The 12,979-nt window shown below is 51.3% G+C and overlaps 1 protein-coding gene across 5 annotated transcripts in view; it reads right to left on the reverse strand.

Annotated features, from left to right (window-relative positions):
* fus (epithelial splicing regulatory protein fusilli) overlaps window positions 1-12,979 on the reverse strand; it is a 111,920-nt gene that overhangs the window by 11,057 nt on the left and 87,884 nt on the right. For all 5 annotated transcript variants that reach the window (XM_089579724.1, XM_089579723.1, XM_089579726.1 and 2 more), the window contains exon 10: window positions 2,152-2,388. In XM_089579724.1, coding sequence (XP_089435850.1) covers window positions 2,152-2,388 — 237 coding nt within the window. The remainder of the gene's footprint in view (window positions 1-2,151; window positions 2,389-12,979) is intronic.

Genomic DNA, 12,979 nt, shown 5'->3' on the forward strand with positions numbered 1-12,979 from the left:
GCTGTAAACCTTAGCGTACCGCAAAGTCCAGAACAAGTGCCTCGCGGGCTTTCTTTTATTTTTCTTTTGCTTCCGTTTTGCAAAACCAGCGTCCTTCGGTGTCTTCTAGTGCAAGGCCGGTATGCTCTCCATGCTGGTTTTCACTAACGACACTGGTGCTCGCTGGGATTCGCTGGAGGTTCACGGCGTCGTGGTGGGCCACGTCGAATTTCGTGGACTACGCTGGAAATGCGACTGGTATCACTCGAAACTCATGACCTGGGCTGATGTCGGAAGTGAAACTCTTTGCGTGGAAAAAACAAAAAGTTCTTAGAGTGACCTACAGCGCTCCACATCGCACAATAAAATCGAAGCCTCTTTCGTTCGAGCTTGTGCGTGAACGGACATGCTACCAGTTCGCTGTGCGGCTTGGTCGACGGAATGGTGCCCCTGAATTGGTGATTGACGAACAGTAAGTTACTAGGCAAAAATGAAAACAGTAACATAGGTTTTCTTCTGTATAGTGAGATAAAGGCGAAACGCTCACGGCTTGTATGTTTGTAGTGCATGAAGCAGCGAGCATAAACTGTCCATCTAGGCGTCGTGGTATCGTGGTGGAGCAGCGCAAAGGACGGGAGACAAGAAACAAGGAAGAACGCATACAGGCGCTGTTCCTTCCTTGTTTCTTGTGTCCCGTCCTTTGCGCTGCTCCACCACGATGAAACAGCACCAACTAGCCCAGCAACGTGCTCTTCTGAACCATCTAGGCGTACCTGCTAAGGAACGAAACATGGAAAAGAAAGTGAGGAACAAGTAATCGACCTGTGCGTAAGAATAAAAAAGGCTAAGACGGCGCCTGTTTCGCACTGTTTCTTCCGTGTTTCCACCATTTCGCATCGTTCCTTCCGTTATACGCCAACTGTAGCCCAGCTGCCTATCCTCTAGCATGTGCTAAATGGGCGCACATTTATTAAATGTCCAGTGGGAGGGTCCATTATGTGCGTCGCTTCCCCGCTGGCCGAATATGAAGCAACGTGTCGCATTGTGCCAGATATTTTGGCGGTAGAAGTTAGCACGCAGGAAGAGAGCTAAGAGAGCCAGATTGAAAGCAACGGCGCTTTGAAAGTTGCAGTGCAGGAGGCTTGAAGAACAGTTGTTACAGTTCGCATCAAGATGCGCGGCACTCACGGGTAGCCTGGCAGAAGCTTAGGCATTCGTTCAATTGGCAAGAGCCTCGCTCCCGCCGCACATTCTTCACTTGATAGAAGCAACATGACAGAAGAGAATTCAGGACACTTCTCATGACCAAAAAATTGCGAAATTTTAAAACTAATTGCTTAGCCTATTGAACGTGGTACGATCTGACCAAGAAGAAAATATTTCAATAACGTGGCCACTACCACAAGCAAATGCAGTTACTGCGTGAGCACGCAAACAAACAAACAACAAAGTTGGAGGTCGTTGGTTTGAGTGCGGATGCTGCGGCGAGCTTTCCGTTTTTTTCCTTTTCCTTTCCATCTCGCTTTCTTCGCAAGTGACAGCCATTTCCTCTTGGCTCGCTTTCCATCTCGTTCGCTATTTCCATTAAGTAAGTGCGCAGTTTTCACTGCCCGTCCTAATCATACGTCAAATAATGTCTCTCTTTTTTTCTCTCTCTCTCTCTCTTAATTCTGCAATTCGAGAAGGGACCGGCGAATGGCGCGAGAACACTGCTCGACTATAGTTTCTTCGCAGGTCACTGACCGTGCCTGAAATGAATTTCTCTCTCCGCGTCAGCGACAGCGCCACAATTTAGTGGCCGTCTTCGAACCCGGCCAGTTGGCTTCCTCTTAGTGTACATGGTGCAAAGCGTGAGTATAGCCGGTCGCCGTTAAAATAAGTAAAAAAAGCTAATAATAATTGACAATAATCATAACAATATTAGAAAATACTAAAAATAAAACTCAGTTAAAAATTTAACATAGTTTAGTTTAGCTTTGTGCATTCAGGCGCTATTTGTAATTGTAGCGACTGAGTGAACCTGCAGTCGTGAGGGCCTTTAGGGATATTTTGTGTAAACAAGTATCCATACTGAACAGTAAAAGTGGTTAAGTGACATCTACGTTGAATAATAAAAACACGCAGCAGGGATAAAAAGGCTCGCTCCTGCAAGCATCTCGCCGGGGCGCCCACCTGCGCGTTGTAGACCATGTGCACGCCCTGGTAGACGATGGCCTGCGCGTGCTCGCCCAGGAACTCGAGGATGGTCTCGACCTGGGCCTCGTAGGGCAGCCCGCGCAGCCGTATGCAGTCCTTGCGCGACGAGCGCGACGGCAGCATCTGCTGCGGCAGCAGCGGCACCTGGGGCAGCGACGCGATCAGCGGCTGCGCCGTGTCGTACGTCCGCGGGTCCATGGTGCGGTTCAGCACCTGCGCCACAACCCCCGCGTCAGCCACCGCCGCTCATGCGTGGAGTAGAGCCGCTAATGAGAGCAGAGTACCGAGTGCACACACTATCGCGTTCTTTTGGAGAAAGGCATTTTTTTTTTTTTCTCCCGGGGGTGGGGGTTGTTTACCGGGCTTGGGAGGGGAAGAAGGATACGATCAGCATCAGTAGAAAACCACGTGTTTTGTACACTCCATCGCACTCAAAGGTCCTCAGGCCTCTCTCAGCATGGCCTCCTCTTCAGCCGAGAAGTGCAGAACCCGTGGCAAACCCGAAGCTTTAACTATCTGAGAAAACAACACCTTTCGAGACCTTTTGCTTCGCGGGTGCATTGCAAGTGTCCCGTTTAACGGCTCAAAAGCAAACCACGCGGCCTGAAGACCACTTTTGACCGAGGTGATGCCGCAAATGGTCGTCTCGCGATGGGGGCGTCGAGTGGTGCTCGATGATGACGGAAACTCCCCTCCCTCACAGCGTTATTCGAAACACCACTTGTGGGATATACAGATATCCCTCGCCGCCCCGCGCTGAGTCACGCGACGAAGCGCCGCCGCCGGGCGTGGGGAGAGGGGGGCCACGCGGCCACTCTCCTCACCCCCCAGCTCGGACGTGACGTCACGCCTACGCTCTGGCGTCTTAGGGAAGGGGTGAACGACACCTCTTGATTGCAACAAGTTGCCCAAGAGGGAGGCAATGTCGTAGGGGTTAAAAGGCGAAGTTCGCGCGGGAACAGGGGACTCGCCCTCTCTCTTCTCGCCGCGGTGCTACTGCCGCTCTGCCCTGCCGACCCCGTCTCCTGCCCGCGCCCTCCCGGATTATCCAACGCCAGTCGACGACGACTTGGTAAGCTGCTGAACCATCTATTATCGGATAGAACATTCTTCCGCAGTGTGCTTTGCCTTGCGCTAGGTAAATAAACGGTTTCCTAGCGTACTCTGTTCGTTGCCTACTTCGTCCGAACCCGCCGTGGCTGTGACTTTGCGCCACGGGTTGGGGACACGAGAACGCCCGCGCATAGCTGGCACAGAAGCGCGCCTTCCCGGCCGGCTGCACGCGGGTGACCCCATACACTATACAATGTTGCAGTGAACGGAGCACGCATATAGAAGGAAATGGTGTGCAGAACGGATTCCAAGATTGTGCGGACGCACTCAGATTTCGTATCCCACTTGGGCATGCCATGCCATCAGCCAATAGGAGAGCACCAATAGGGTAGCGAGGGGAGCCAATAGGGGAAAGGCAAAACTTCCCCAAAGGAGAATTTTTACGTTGTTTCAGAGAATTTTACTAAGCGATATTGTCTCACTATTTCCAAACTGATGGAGCTCTGAAGTAGTTGCTGGAAAAAAAAAAGGCCTGAGATAGAGATTTCTTTGGGCCTAATAGAGGGAATTTTCGATTACGGAAAGGACCATCACTGTCTCTATTTGAAACGTTTATCTTCGGCGGGTTAAGATTTAACGAGTTAAATGCGGCTGATTAATTAGTTTAACGTAAATAAAACGACAACCCCGCGAGCCCTCTAGGCAGCCGCTAACTTTTTTTTTTTTTCAGTTTGAAGTCCGTGAAATATAGCAGCTTAATAATCGCTCACGTTAATTTTGACGCCATGTATGCTCTACCTGCAATTTAATACTCCTGTCATACGCTTACTGAATTTAATGGCAGCTCACTTCAGCTGAGATCGGCGTTCCCATAGTTGGAGAGATCAGCTGACAAAATGGCGGTCGACGGACCCTCTGTCTCGGACATTTCCCGCGGCCATCTGTTCCCAAGTCACACAAAAGTTTGCTGTAATGGCTAGGATAGGCCTTAATCCACAACTTTCACTGCTTTAAAGCGCTTGTATAATCATGCAAACACGAGAAGTGGCATGAGGAAAACTGCCGCCGCGCTCTGAGCGCAGGCGTACCTCTGCTGCATTGTTCTCGGTCTGTGTTGTGTTTAGCTGTAAAATGCCCAAATATACAAAACTTGAGGAGTAATTGCAGTCTAGTAAAACAAAATCGAAGGAGAACGTTTAAAAACAAAGTTACAGAACACAACATTATTTCTGATCATTAATAGGCGGCGCATAGCGTGATCACGCAATTGAGAGTCTGAACTGAGTTCTGCGAAATGTGTTCTGCAACCGCAGCCGATTGCAGCGGAGTTTAACGGCGACGTGCGTAAGCAGACAACCAACATGGTCAGACAAAGCATCAGGTATGCTCGTGGACAAACAAAACCCGAACAGGACAATGCATACGCAAACCAAAAACCACAAGTTTTTGGTCGGCGGAGGTTGAATCATTTCTCGATTCGTTTTGGCTAACGACTTCTAACGACTGCTATTCTTGAGGATCGATCACTCCGTTATTTTGAGCCTCCGTCGAATAAAATATTGCTATTTTCGCGTCTTCGTTTGCATTGCCCTGTTCCCGTTTCGTTATCCAGCGGCAGCAGATTATTTTACCTCTCTGGTCCATTGAACCAGTCTCGCACGAGACGACGCTAAGCCCACTCCAACTGCGCAGTGCGCAAAGAGGTTGACAACGACAATACGTCTTTTTTATTCTGCGTCATTGCGGCACATGCTTTCTCTTGACGCAGTTCGGACATCCCGCACAAACAAACAAAAATTAAAGAGGAAGACCCCGGTGAAGCCGAAACAATAAGTACAATAAAGAAATGGCGAAAGCGCACGAAAGAGAACGTATACAGACAGAAGGGCGCTGCCCTGTCTACTTTCTCTCCCTTGCGCTGAGCTGTCCCCTCACCCCCACCCCCAGCCCTTTATTCATTTTTTTTTACTCCCTCTTTACTGCGCATTCAAGTACAACCTTCATCAAAAATATAGAGCCCACCAGATTTGCTACCGAGCGGTGAAGCCCAGTTCGTTTCGTATCGTCAGCGTTCCGAATCTCTCGAAGGTGAAAGGGTTTCACCCCTCCGAAGCTTATAAAACTGCCTTTGGAGCTTGAGAGCCCCTTACGGCTTAGACACAAACCCCGCGCACTTTTGTCGAACACTGTACGAATCCGTCTAATCTGCTTCGCTACGACGAAAAAAGTTGCTGCGAGGTTCGGACGGCATGCTCCTTCAGCCGCACGACGCGGTTCTTCCATTCACAAGCGCAGCCCACTATGTGCGAGTGCGTTAACGGAAAAAAAAAAGAAAAAACAGAAAAGGAACGCGAATGTGAGCGCCTGTGCGGAGGTTGCTGCAGACTGCACGACAGTCGCAGGTGTGTTATTCAAATCCAGAATGGCCGAAAGGTGCCGCGCTTTCCTGCCATCCAGACTAACGGAGATTTCCTCCGCGATTCTTTTCTCGAGCGTCATCTGCAACTGGGCGACTGGCTGGACGCCGTTCGTGATTGCGCCGTCCCCCAGAAGCGGCCTCGTAAAGCTATACAGCACTGAACGCATTGCATTGAACTTAACTCTTCTTTGATATTGAATGTTCGTTTTGTCGGACGAGCAAAGTGAAGGCGGCTAAGTGTGATTAGATTTTCCGCAAGCGCACAAAACAACGTTCTCTGTGACTCTTGAAAATGCTGCTCAAGAAAAAAAAAATGGTATTTTCGTTTTCTTCTAGAGCGAGGAAAATACTGACCTCTTCGAATTCGAACGCTACGCGAACGCATAGCGAAGAATTCGTTTTTCCCCATTAACCATCAGCTCGCAACGCGAGGCCTCTGAAAAACACATTTCGCCTAATTGAGTGACGTGACCCAGAGCAGTGTCACACACTCCTCCGCAGTTTCGCCGAAAGCAGCGCTCTATAGCTTGCGCGCAGTCTCTGCGACTTAGCGCTTACGCATGCGCATGTCCCACGCGTATTCGCCAAACGAGCTTAAAGAAAGAATAGCGCGACTAACACTGCACGCCTCTACAGCATGATACAATCTGCTTAGTCGGCTAGAGATAAGAGAGAGAGCGACCCGCATAGCTAAACCAGCTTCCTGCAGCCTTCATGCGGAATCTTGCACCTGAGAGCGGAGATACTGCGGCCATGTCCAACATGCATCCCGTAAAGCTACAGGCAGGGGCCAAACGCGGCAGCGTCGCGGCCCGTGCTGCAACGTGGCCGGCGCTGGAGCGAGGCCCAGCTGTGACCTTGGCGCGGTGCTCGCGGTGTCAGGCCGAGCGTGGCTGGCCGCAGCGCGCGGTACTCACACACCAGGGAGCAGCAGCGGGTGCAGCCGGGGTCCGGGCTACCACACGGGCGGTGGCATGGGGACGCGCGAGCGTACAGCCTCGAAGGGAGCCCGCTTCCACGAAGCGACTGGCGAACAAAGGCACGCAGCAGGCGCCCACTGAACTGACGGCCGCGCCAGCTGCGCCGCTCCTCAAGACAATGCCGCCGCCGCCGAGGCACGCGGACCGCTTGTACAGCGCTGTCCGCGTTCACATCACCGCCGCTGCGAACCGTGTTTTGCTGGCCGGGCGCTGGGTGCGCATAGACTGCCGATCACTACTCCTGACCGCCATCTTCAATATGCTCCCTCTTGCCTCCACTCTCTCCCGGCGCGCATCTGCTCTCTTTGGCGGGCAGGTGCACGTCACCTGTGACCGGTCAGGTGCCGGCTGGAACTTGGGTGCACCGAATCGCCCAACACCGCTGCGACTACGAAACACGCGGGCGCTACTAACCCCTACTCATTTCGCGGTTAAATAAAAAAAGAGAAAGGAGTACTCGGGAACCTGCGGTTACCACAAACTGAGCTCGCGCTCTCGGCGTTGAACAGCTCCCCGCGGATGGGGGCGTTCAGTGGCCCATCTTAACGAATATCGGTCACTGCCGGCAAGTGCTGCTGGCCCGTACGCGACGTGGCCCCCGGCGCGGCCATCGCCAGTGCCACGTCGCGGTTCCAGCTCAGCGCCGCCGGTGCCCGCACACAGGGCTTGGCAGCCGGGCCCAACAGGTGGTTTCGCGCGGTGGCAGCCCCGGCCTCACTCACGGCTCTCGGTCGCTGCGGCGAGTGTGTCCCACTGCGGTGGCGGTCTCGGGCGAGGGAGGGGGCCGCTATACAGTCGACGTGTACCGCGCCTCTGTCGGGGTTCGAAGCTACGGAGCGAAACACCAGCCCCGGCGGCGCGAGAGGAGCGAGCTCTAACGCCAGACGTTGCGCGTGACCAAGACATCAAAACGGAGGGGCCCTTCCCCCCCCCCCCCCCCCCCTTCTTGCATCCGCGTCGCTTTTGCTTGTGCTCTCCTCGTGCACGCATGTGTAGGCGCGCCCTGGCTTCTCCCCCCTTCAGTGTTCATCACCTGCACTCACTGTCCCGCGGAAAATCGGCGCTGCGCCGACGATGGCGTCGGGAGCGGCGCATACCTACGGAGGGCTGAAAAATAGGGGCGGAGTGGGCCTTGTTACTACCCGTCTCCAAATTTCCCCTTTCATTTTTTTCAAATCTTGGAATGTGAAGTGCATTCGGAAAGGCCTACTACGTCGGTTTTGGATTAAAGCGATTTCGAACACCTTCCTGCTCCCGACTCAACCATTTCTTGCTTTTATCCTTCGAAGCAGCAAACCTCCGAGACGGGGAGTGGAGGGAGGAGGGTTTTATTGTGCACGGTAAAAGAATGCATAAAACCTGGACGTTCCTTTTTCCCGAAATAAATTTCGCGAAAGGACACGAGGTACAATCGTGGGGTACCTAATTTAGCACCGATACGGTTCCTACCTTTGAGGTGGCACTCACTGTCACTTTTAATAGCTGCGGTGTCTACCCAGACTGAGGTAAAAATTGAACGCAGTCTCTTTCGAGGTAGTTAGCATGCAGTACCGAGCGGCATTTTGACCACTGTGCAAAGCTCAGCTATAAGCGTTTCGGCAACTGAGGAGCATGTACAGGTGCGGACATAAGTAAACAGAGCACGCTATTCCGTTGTGACTGGAATCATGCCTTCCCTGTCGGACATGAAGAAACGTTATTTGTCCGTGAAAAACAGCACTAGCACCCGCTACCACCCTGCACCTACCACAGCTGCCAGTTTCAATTAGGCAACGCGTGAACATTTTTTGAAAGCAAAAGCGCGCTCTGTTTACTTTTTTCAGCAGTTGTACAATGCGTTGTCTTCATAAAATATACATTTAAACTTGCTGCAAGAAACTCGAGTGACAAAAAAAAAATGCAACACAGCCCGAACAAGCAGCTAGCACGCAACTGTACACAGGAGGAGGATCTGCTTTCTCCGAATTTCGATGCCAGCCGCATCTACAATGGCAGCTGCTTCTGTATGGCTTGCAGGAATGGCGGCATCTTAACAGGGACTTCTTCGAATTGTTCGACTTGTCGCGAAAACCTAGCACTGATGCACCCGAACCCATCGCAGAGGATGGTTTCTTAAACCTTGTGTATGTTACATACAACAAAATTTGCTACATTATAATCTGATTTAACGCGGTTCTACAGTAGTGAGATCGGCAAGCGGTTATAAAATGTTTTTCATATTCTCAAGTCTAACACCAGCGTATACAATGCTGCACAAAGCGGCATAACTTTATTCGACTCGTAGAGCATGAGAGCCGAACAAAACTACAAATAACCTTCATTCTCTCAAACAGAGTGTTTGGAACTTTCGATATCTGAAAACGCAGCTCTCAGAGTCGCGTACAAATTAACTAACTGGTGTACCATGTCTACTCGTAAAGCTGCGAGTCAAGCCGTAGCGAAGCGCAATGAACCGATTTTCGCCACCTGAGGAAATTTATCGTGCGTCAAGACACGAGTACACGAGCGCTTTCGCATTTCGGCTTCTAGGCATCGAACCCAGGAAATGCTACCCGGTTATATTAGATTATGAAAACGCTAACAAGAGAAATGAATCAGAAGACGGCTCTATGTGCGTGGTTATTGGAGTCCGTGGCGTGACGTGAATGCATAGCCGGCTGCTTGTCATGCATTGAGGACAACTCCTCATGTCAAAACATTAATCACACTCTTTGTCCAGATCAATGATCAAAGGAACACGGCAAGTGCGCGCTTCGGTTCGCGCTAATTGTGCGTGTTTCAGTTCATGCCAGTCGTGCTTACTAACAGTGTTCGCGTTCCGTCGAATGAAATGAAAAAGAGCGTTCCTAGGCCCCTGGAAAGGCGCGGACAATGCGCGCTATGCCAAGCTTCCATAGAAACCCTTCCTCGGACGCTGCCGCTTGTTTCCCTATGGGAATTTCCCTCTCATTTCTCTAGCGTCGGGAGGCGAAGGTCCAAAACGTGCCCGAGGCGAATACCGTGCTGGTGGGCCACAAAGTACTGCATGTGCGCTGATTTGGCTAGCGTAGAGGGTTGTTGAACGTAATAAACATGATAGTAAAGAAGTTGCAATACAACGTAGCAATAGCAGTATATTGCTACAGTTGAACCTCGTTATAACGAAGTTAGAGACCCGGCGATTACTTCGTTATAGCCCGTGTTGACCGAGCTTCCGAGGGGAATCGTCATTCCTTCATTATGGCCATTATTTCGTTATAAACCTTTTCGTTTCAACAAGGTTCGACTGTGTTTGCATGCTCCGAGGTGAACTAGCAGCTTCAAATACGCCACTGATAGCAGCGTTCCTGCGACCAGCAGTCTCCGAGTGGGGTGCTTGTCATCTCTAGAAGCATTTTTTCCGCACATTTCCACGAAATATATACGAGCTGCCCAGTAACGAATCATCGTATCGCTCGATCCGGATATTGTTGAACCTTTTTGCCACTTCTTCGTATTAAATCCTTTCTGGTTCACTTCTTCGGTTGTGGCCTTGTCAAGAGACAAAGGCAAGTTTTGCTAAAAAAAAAAGGCTAATTTAGCTAGGGAGAAAGAGGATGTGGTTCTTGCAGGAAGTGGAGAACTGCGTGGCGCATGTAAGCGTTCATCGACCTAAGCTGAGGCTTCCGGCACTTTGGGAAGGGGCTGAGGTGAGCAGGAAACTGTTGACATTCAAGAGATGGCCTTGCGAACGAAAACCCGGCGCCCATCTGTCAGTGTACAGCCTCCGAGAAAGCAGAAAAGACACTTACCATACTTTGGTCTCGAGCGGGATTCGAACACGTGGTGGCGCTACTTGTCAGATTTGCTTGCGGCTGCATTAGACCACTCGGCACCTCCGCAGCCTTTTTCCCCAAGCGTTGAACTGCCAGCCTATTGCGCTGAGCTTTGGAAATCGTCCTCTTCATGATCTATCATCCGCGCGCGATACAGCCGAAACACCAGAGCATGCGGGCGCTTGCACGTGCCAGCCGATGTTCGAACACGTGGTTGGCAAGAGCACGCAGGCACTTGTACGCGGGAGCCAAAGATCGAACACGTGGCCGGTTTGAAGCCTACACTTGATGGCACTTGATCAAACTGGTCATCTTATTTTACCAAATTGGACAATATCACAGATGATTTCAAAGGATATAACACATGCCAAGCAACATTTCTCCCCGCGTGTCAAACTACCAGCCTCTCTTGTTGTGGCACTAGTTTGAGCTGCAGCGCACAGAGGGCGCCACAAATCCGTAGCACACGCTCTAGTTTGCGTCACGCTTACGACAGCGCTCACGTATATTCCATCCGCATCAAGTACATAGAACGCCCGACAATTTCTTGCTATGTCCTTCCTATGCCCTCTTGCTGCTGACAACCTTGTTCACTCCATCTGGGTATAGTGCTAGAAAATACCAGTATATTCTAGGCACTATAATGTGGGACTGAGACAAACGGCTTACGGATCCACAGAGGAGCCAGCAAACAAGTCGTGAGCACCGCTTGCTAACGTCACGCGCTTAGCCACCCAGAAAATGGTGCGCTGGCGGCAGCAAGACGTGGTTTGTCATAAGGTCGGAATACCATCATGGCCTGAGGCCTTGGGCGCTATTATGCGCACCGTTCTGCCTGAACACTGCTGAGTGGACTTTGCGTTTAGGGGCAGCTTGATGCGCACCGCAGCGATGTTGCAATATAATTATGATTGGTCTGCAGATGGCGACCCGGCGCTTAAAAGCGTTACCATGAACGCTTTCGCAGGCGCTGAGGCTTTTACAGGCACATTCATGTCTTCGCAATAGCAGATGTGATGTTGGTCGGCCCACCACACTGCCGTACATTCCCAGGTTCAGAACACATTTTTATTGCCCCTCGGAGATTCAATCAGCTTAGCGACCACAGAGGTGGATACCTGTGTCCGCCCGACCGCGGCGGAAGGGAACACCGCACCATCGCTGCCTTTCTTGGTATAGCACATACGTTAGCACTAACGATGCGAGCTACGGGGCCGTCGAGGCACCCTAGCTGGATAGATATAGATACTTGAAGCCACACTCTTTGTAGCTAGGGGGCACCGCTAAGCCGGGTGCCCGGACCAAACAGCACTAGAGTCACTGGAAAAAATTTCAGAGTACCGCATTTCTTTTCCCCGCGCCGCCGACGCGGTCATTGGCCCAACCGTACCACGTGATCTTGGGTTGCCATATACCTTCCAAGGGCCGGTCGGGCCGGCTGAGAAGAGCGCAGGTTCCCGACGTTTCTCGTGTTGCAATTGTCGCTCTCGTGTTTGATACTGAAGAAATCATGCCTGGCTGCTGCGCCTTCGGATGCAGCAACCAAACCGAGTCCGGAAAGGCTTTTTTCTCGATTCCGACCGGGAAAAATGACCGAGAGCGTCGTTATGCGTGGTTGCACAGAATCGGCCGGGAGAACTTCAAGCCTTCAAAAAACACACGCTTGTGCGATCTAACTGAACCTTGCTTGTGCTTTTTGGTGCTGTTGCACCAAAAAGCACCTTGTTGTTAGCGCAGTGCACGCGGTGTTAGCGATAGAATGCTAAGAAAATAGGAGTTCACAGCAAGACCGTCGCGCATGTCGCGCAGGGATCGTTCGCGGCTTGCCCGCTTGACACGGGTACATGTGTACGCGCTTGTTACTCAACACACGCGGCTCTTCCGACTATTCCGTGCTTGTGGCACGCGAAGGCACATTTGTCGCGCGAGAATTCCGCGTCCTAACGTGCACCAAGCACTCGCACGATCGTTCCGCGCCTCGAGTCATTCGACCCGTGGCACTTGTTTTTCGCGGACCGTGACGATCGCAGTCAATAAAAGCATGGTCGAGCACGTCTTACGTTCACATAACGACCGCTTTCTGTTCGGTTGTGTTGGGACTGGTAGAAAAACAGAAATGGGTCAAATGTTAGCAATCCTTGAAGCTGCGTGTTTGCGGCGACATGCGTGTTTAAATTCCAAATGAGCTAATTTAAGTGTCGCTGCGTAAACTTAGAAACCTTTATAACGTATTCTTTTTCTTCGCCTCTTTATTTGGGTGTTTCAGCTTATTATTACAGCTATATTCCATGTTTTTCTTGTTCCACATATTTGAAACAGGGCTTCACTCGAAAAAGCCCAGGGAGCGTCCTTGGGCAGCCCATCATCCGGGTGACCAGCATCACTCTTCTAACTGTACAACAAACATTTGCAGGACCACTTTTGTGCTGAAGACTTCGAGAAGCCTAGCGTGGATGGGAAGAAGAAGCTAATGTCAAGTAGTTTCGTCCTGCTTGAACGAGACGGCAGTCCCATGGCGGTCCACGATGCCCACTGCCGAAAAGCACGAGATTGTCTCT

Source organism: Amblyomma mixtum, chromosome 3 (assembly GCF_055824585.1).
Source record: "Amblyomma mixtum isolate Tamu chromosome 3, ASM5582458v1, whole genome shotgun sequence".
Taxonomy (NCBI): domain Eukaryota; kingdom Metazoa; phylum Arthropoda; class Arachnida; order Ixodida; family Ixodidae; genus Amblyomma; species Amblyomma mixtum.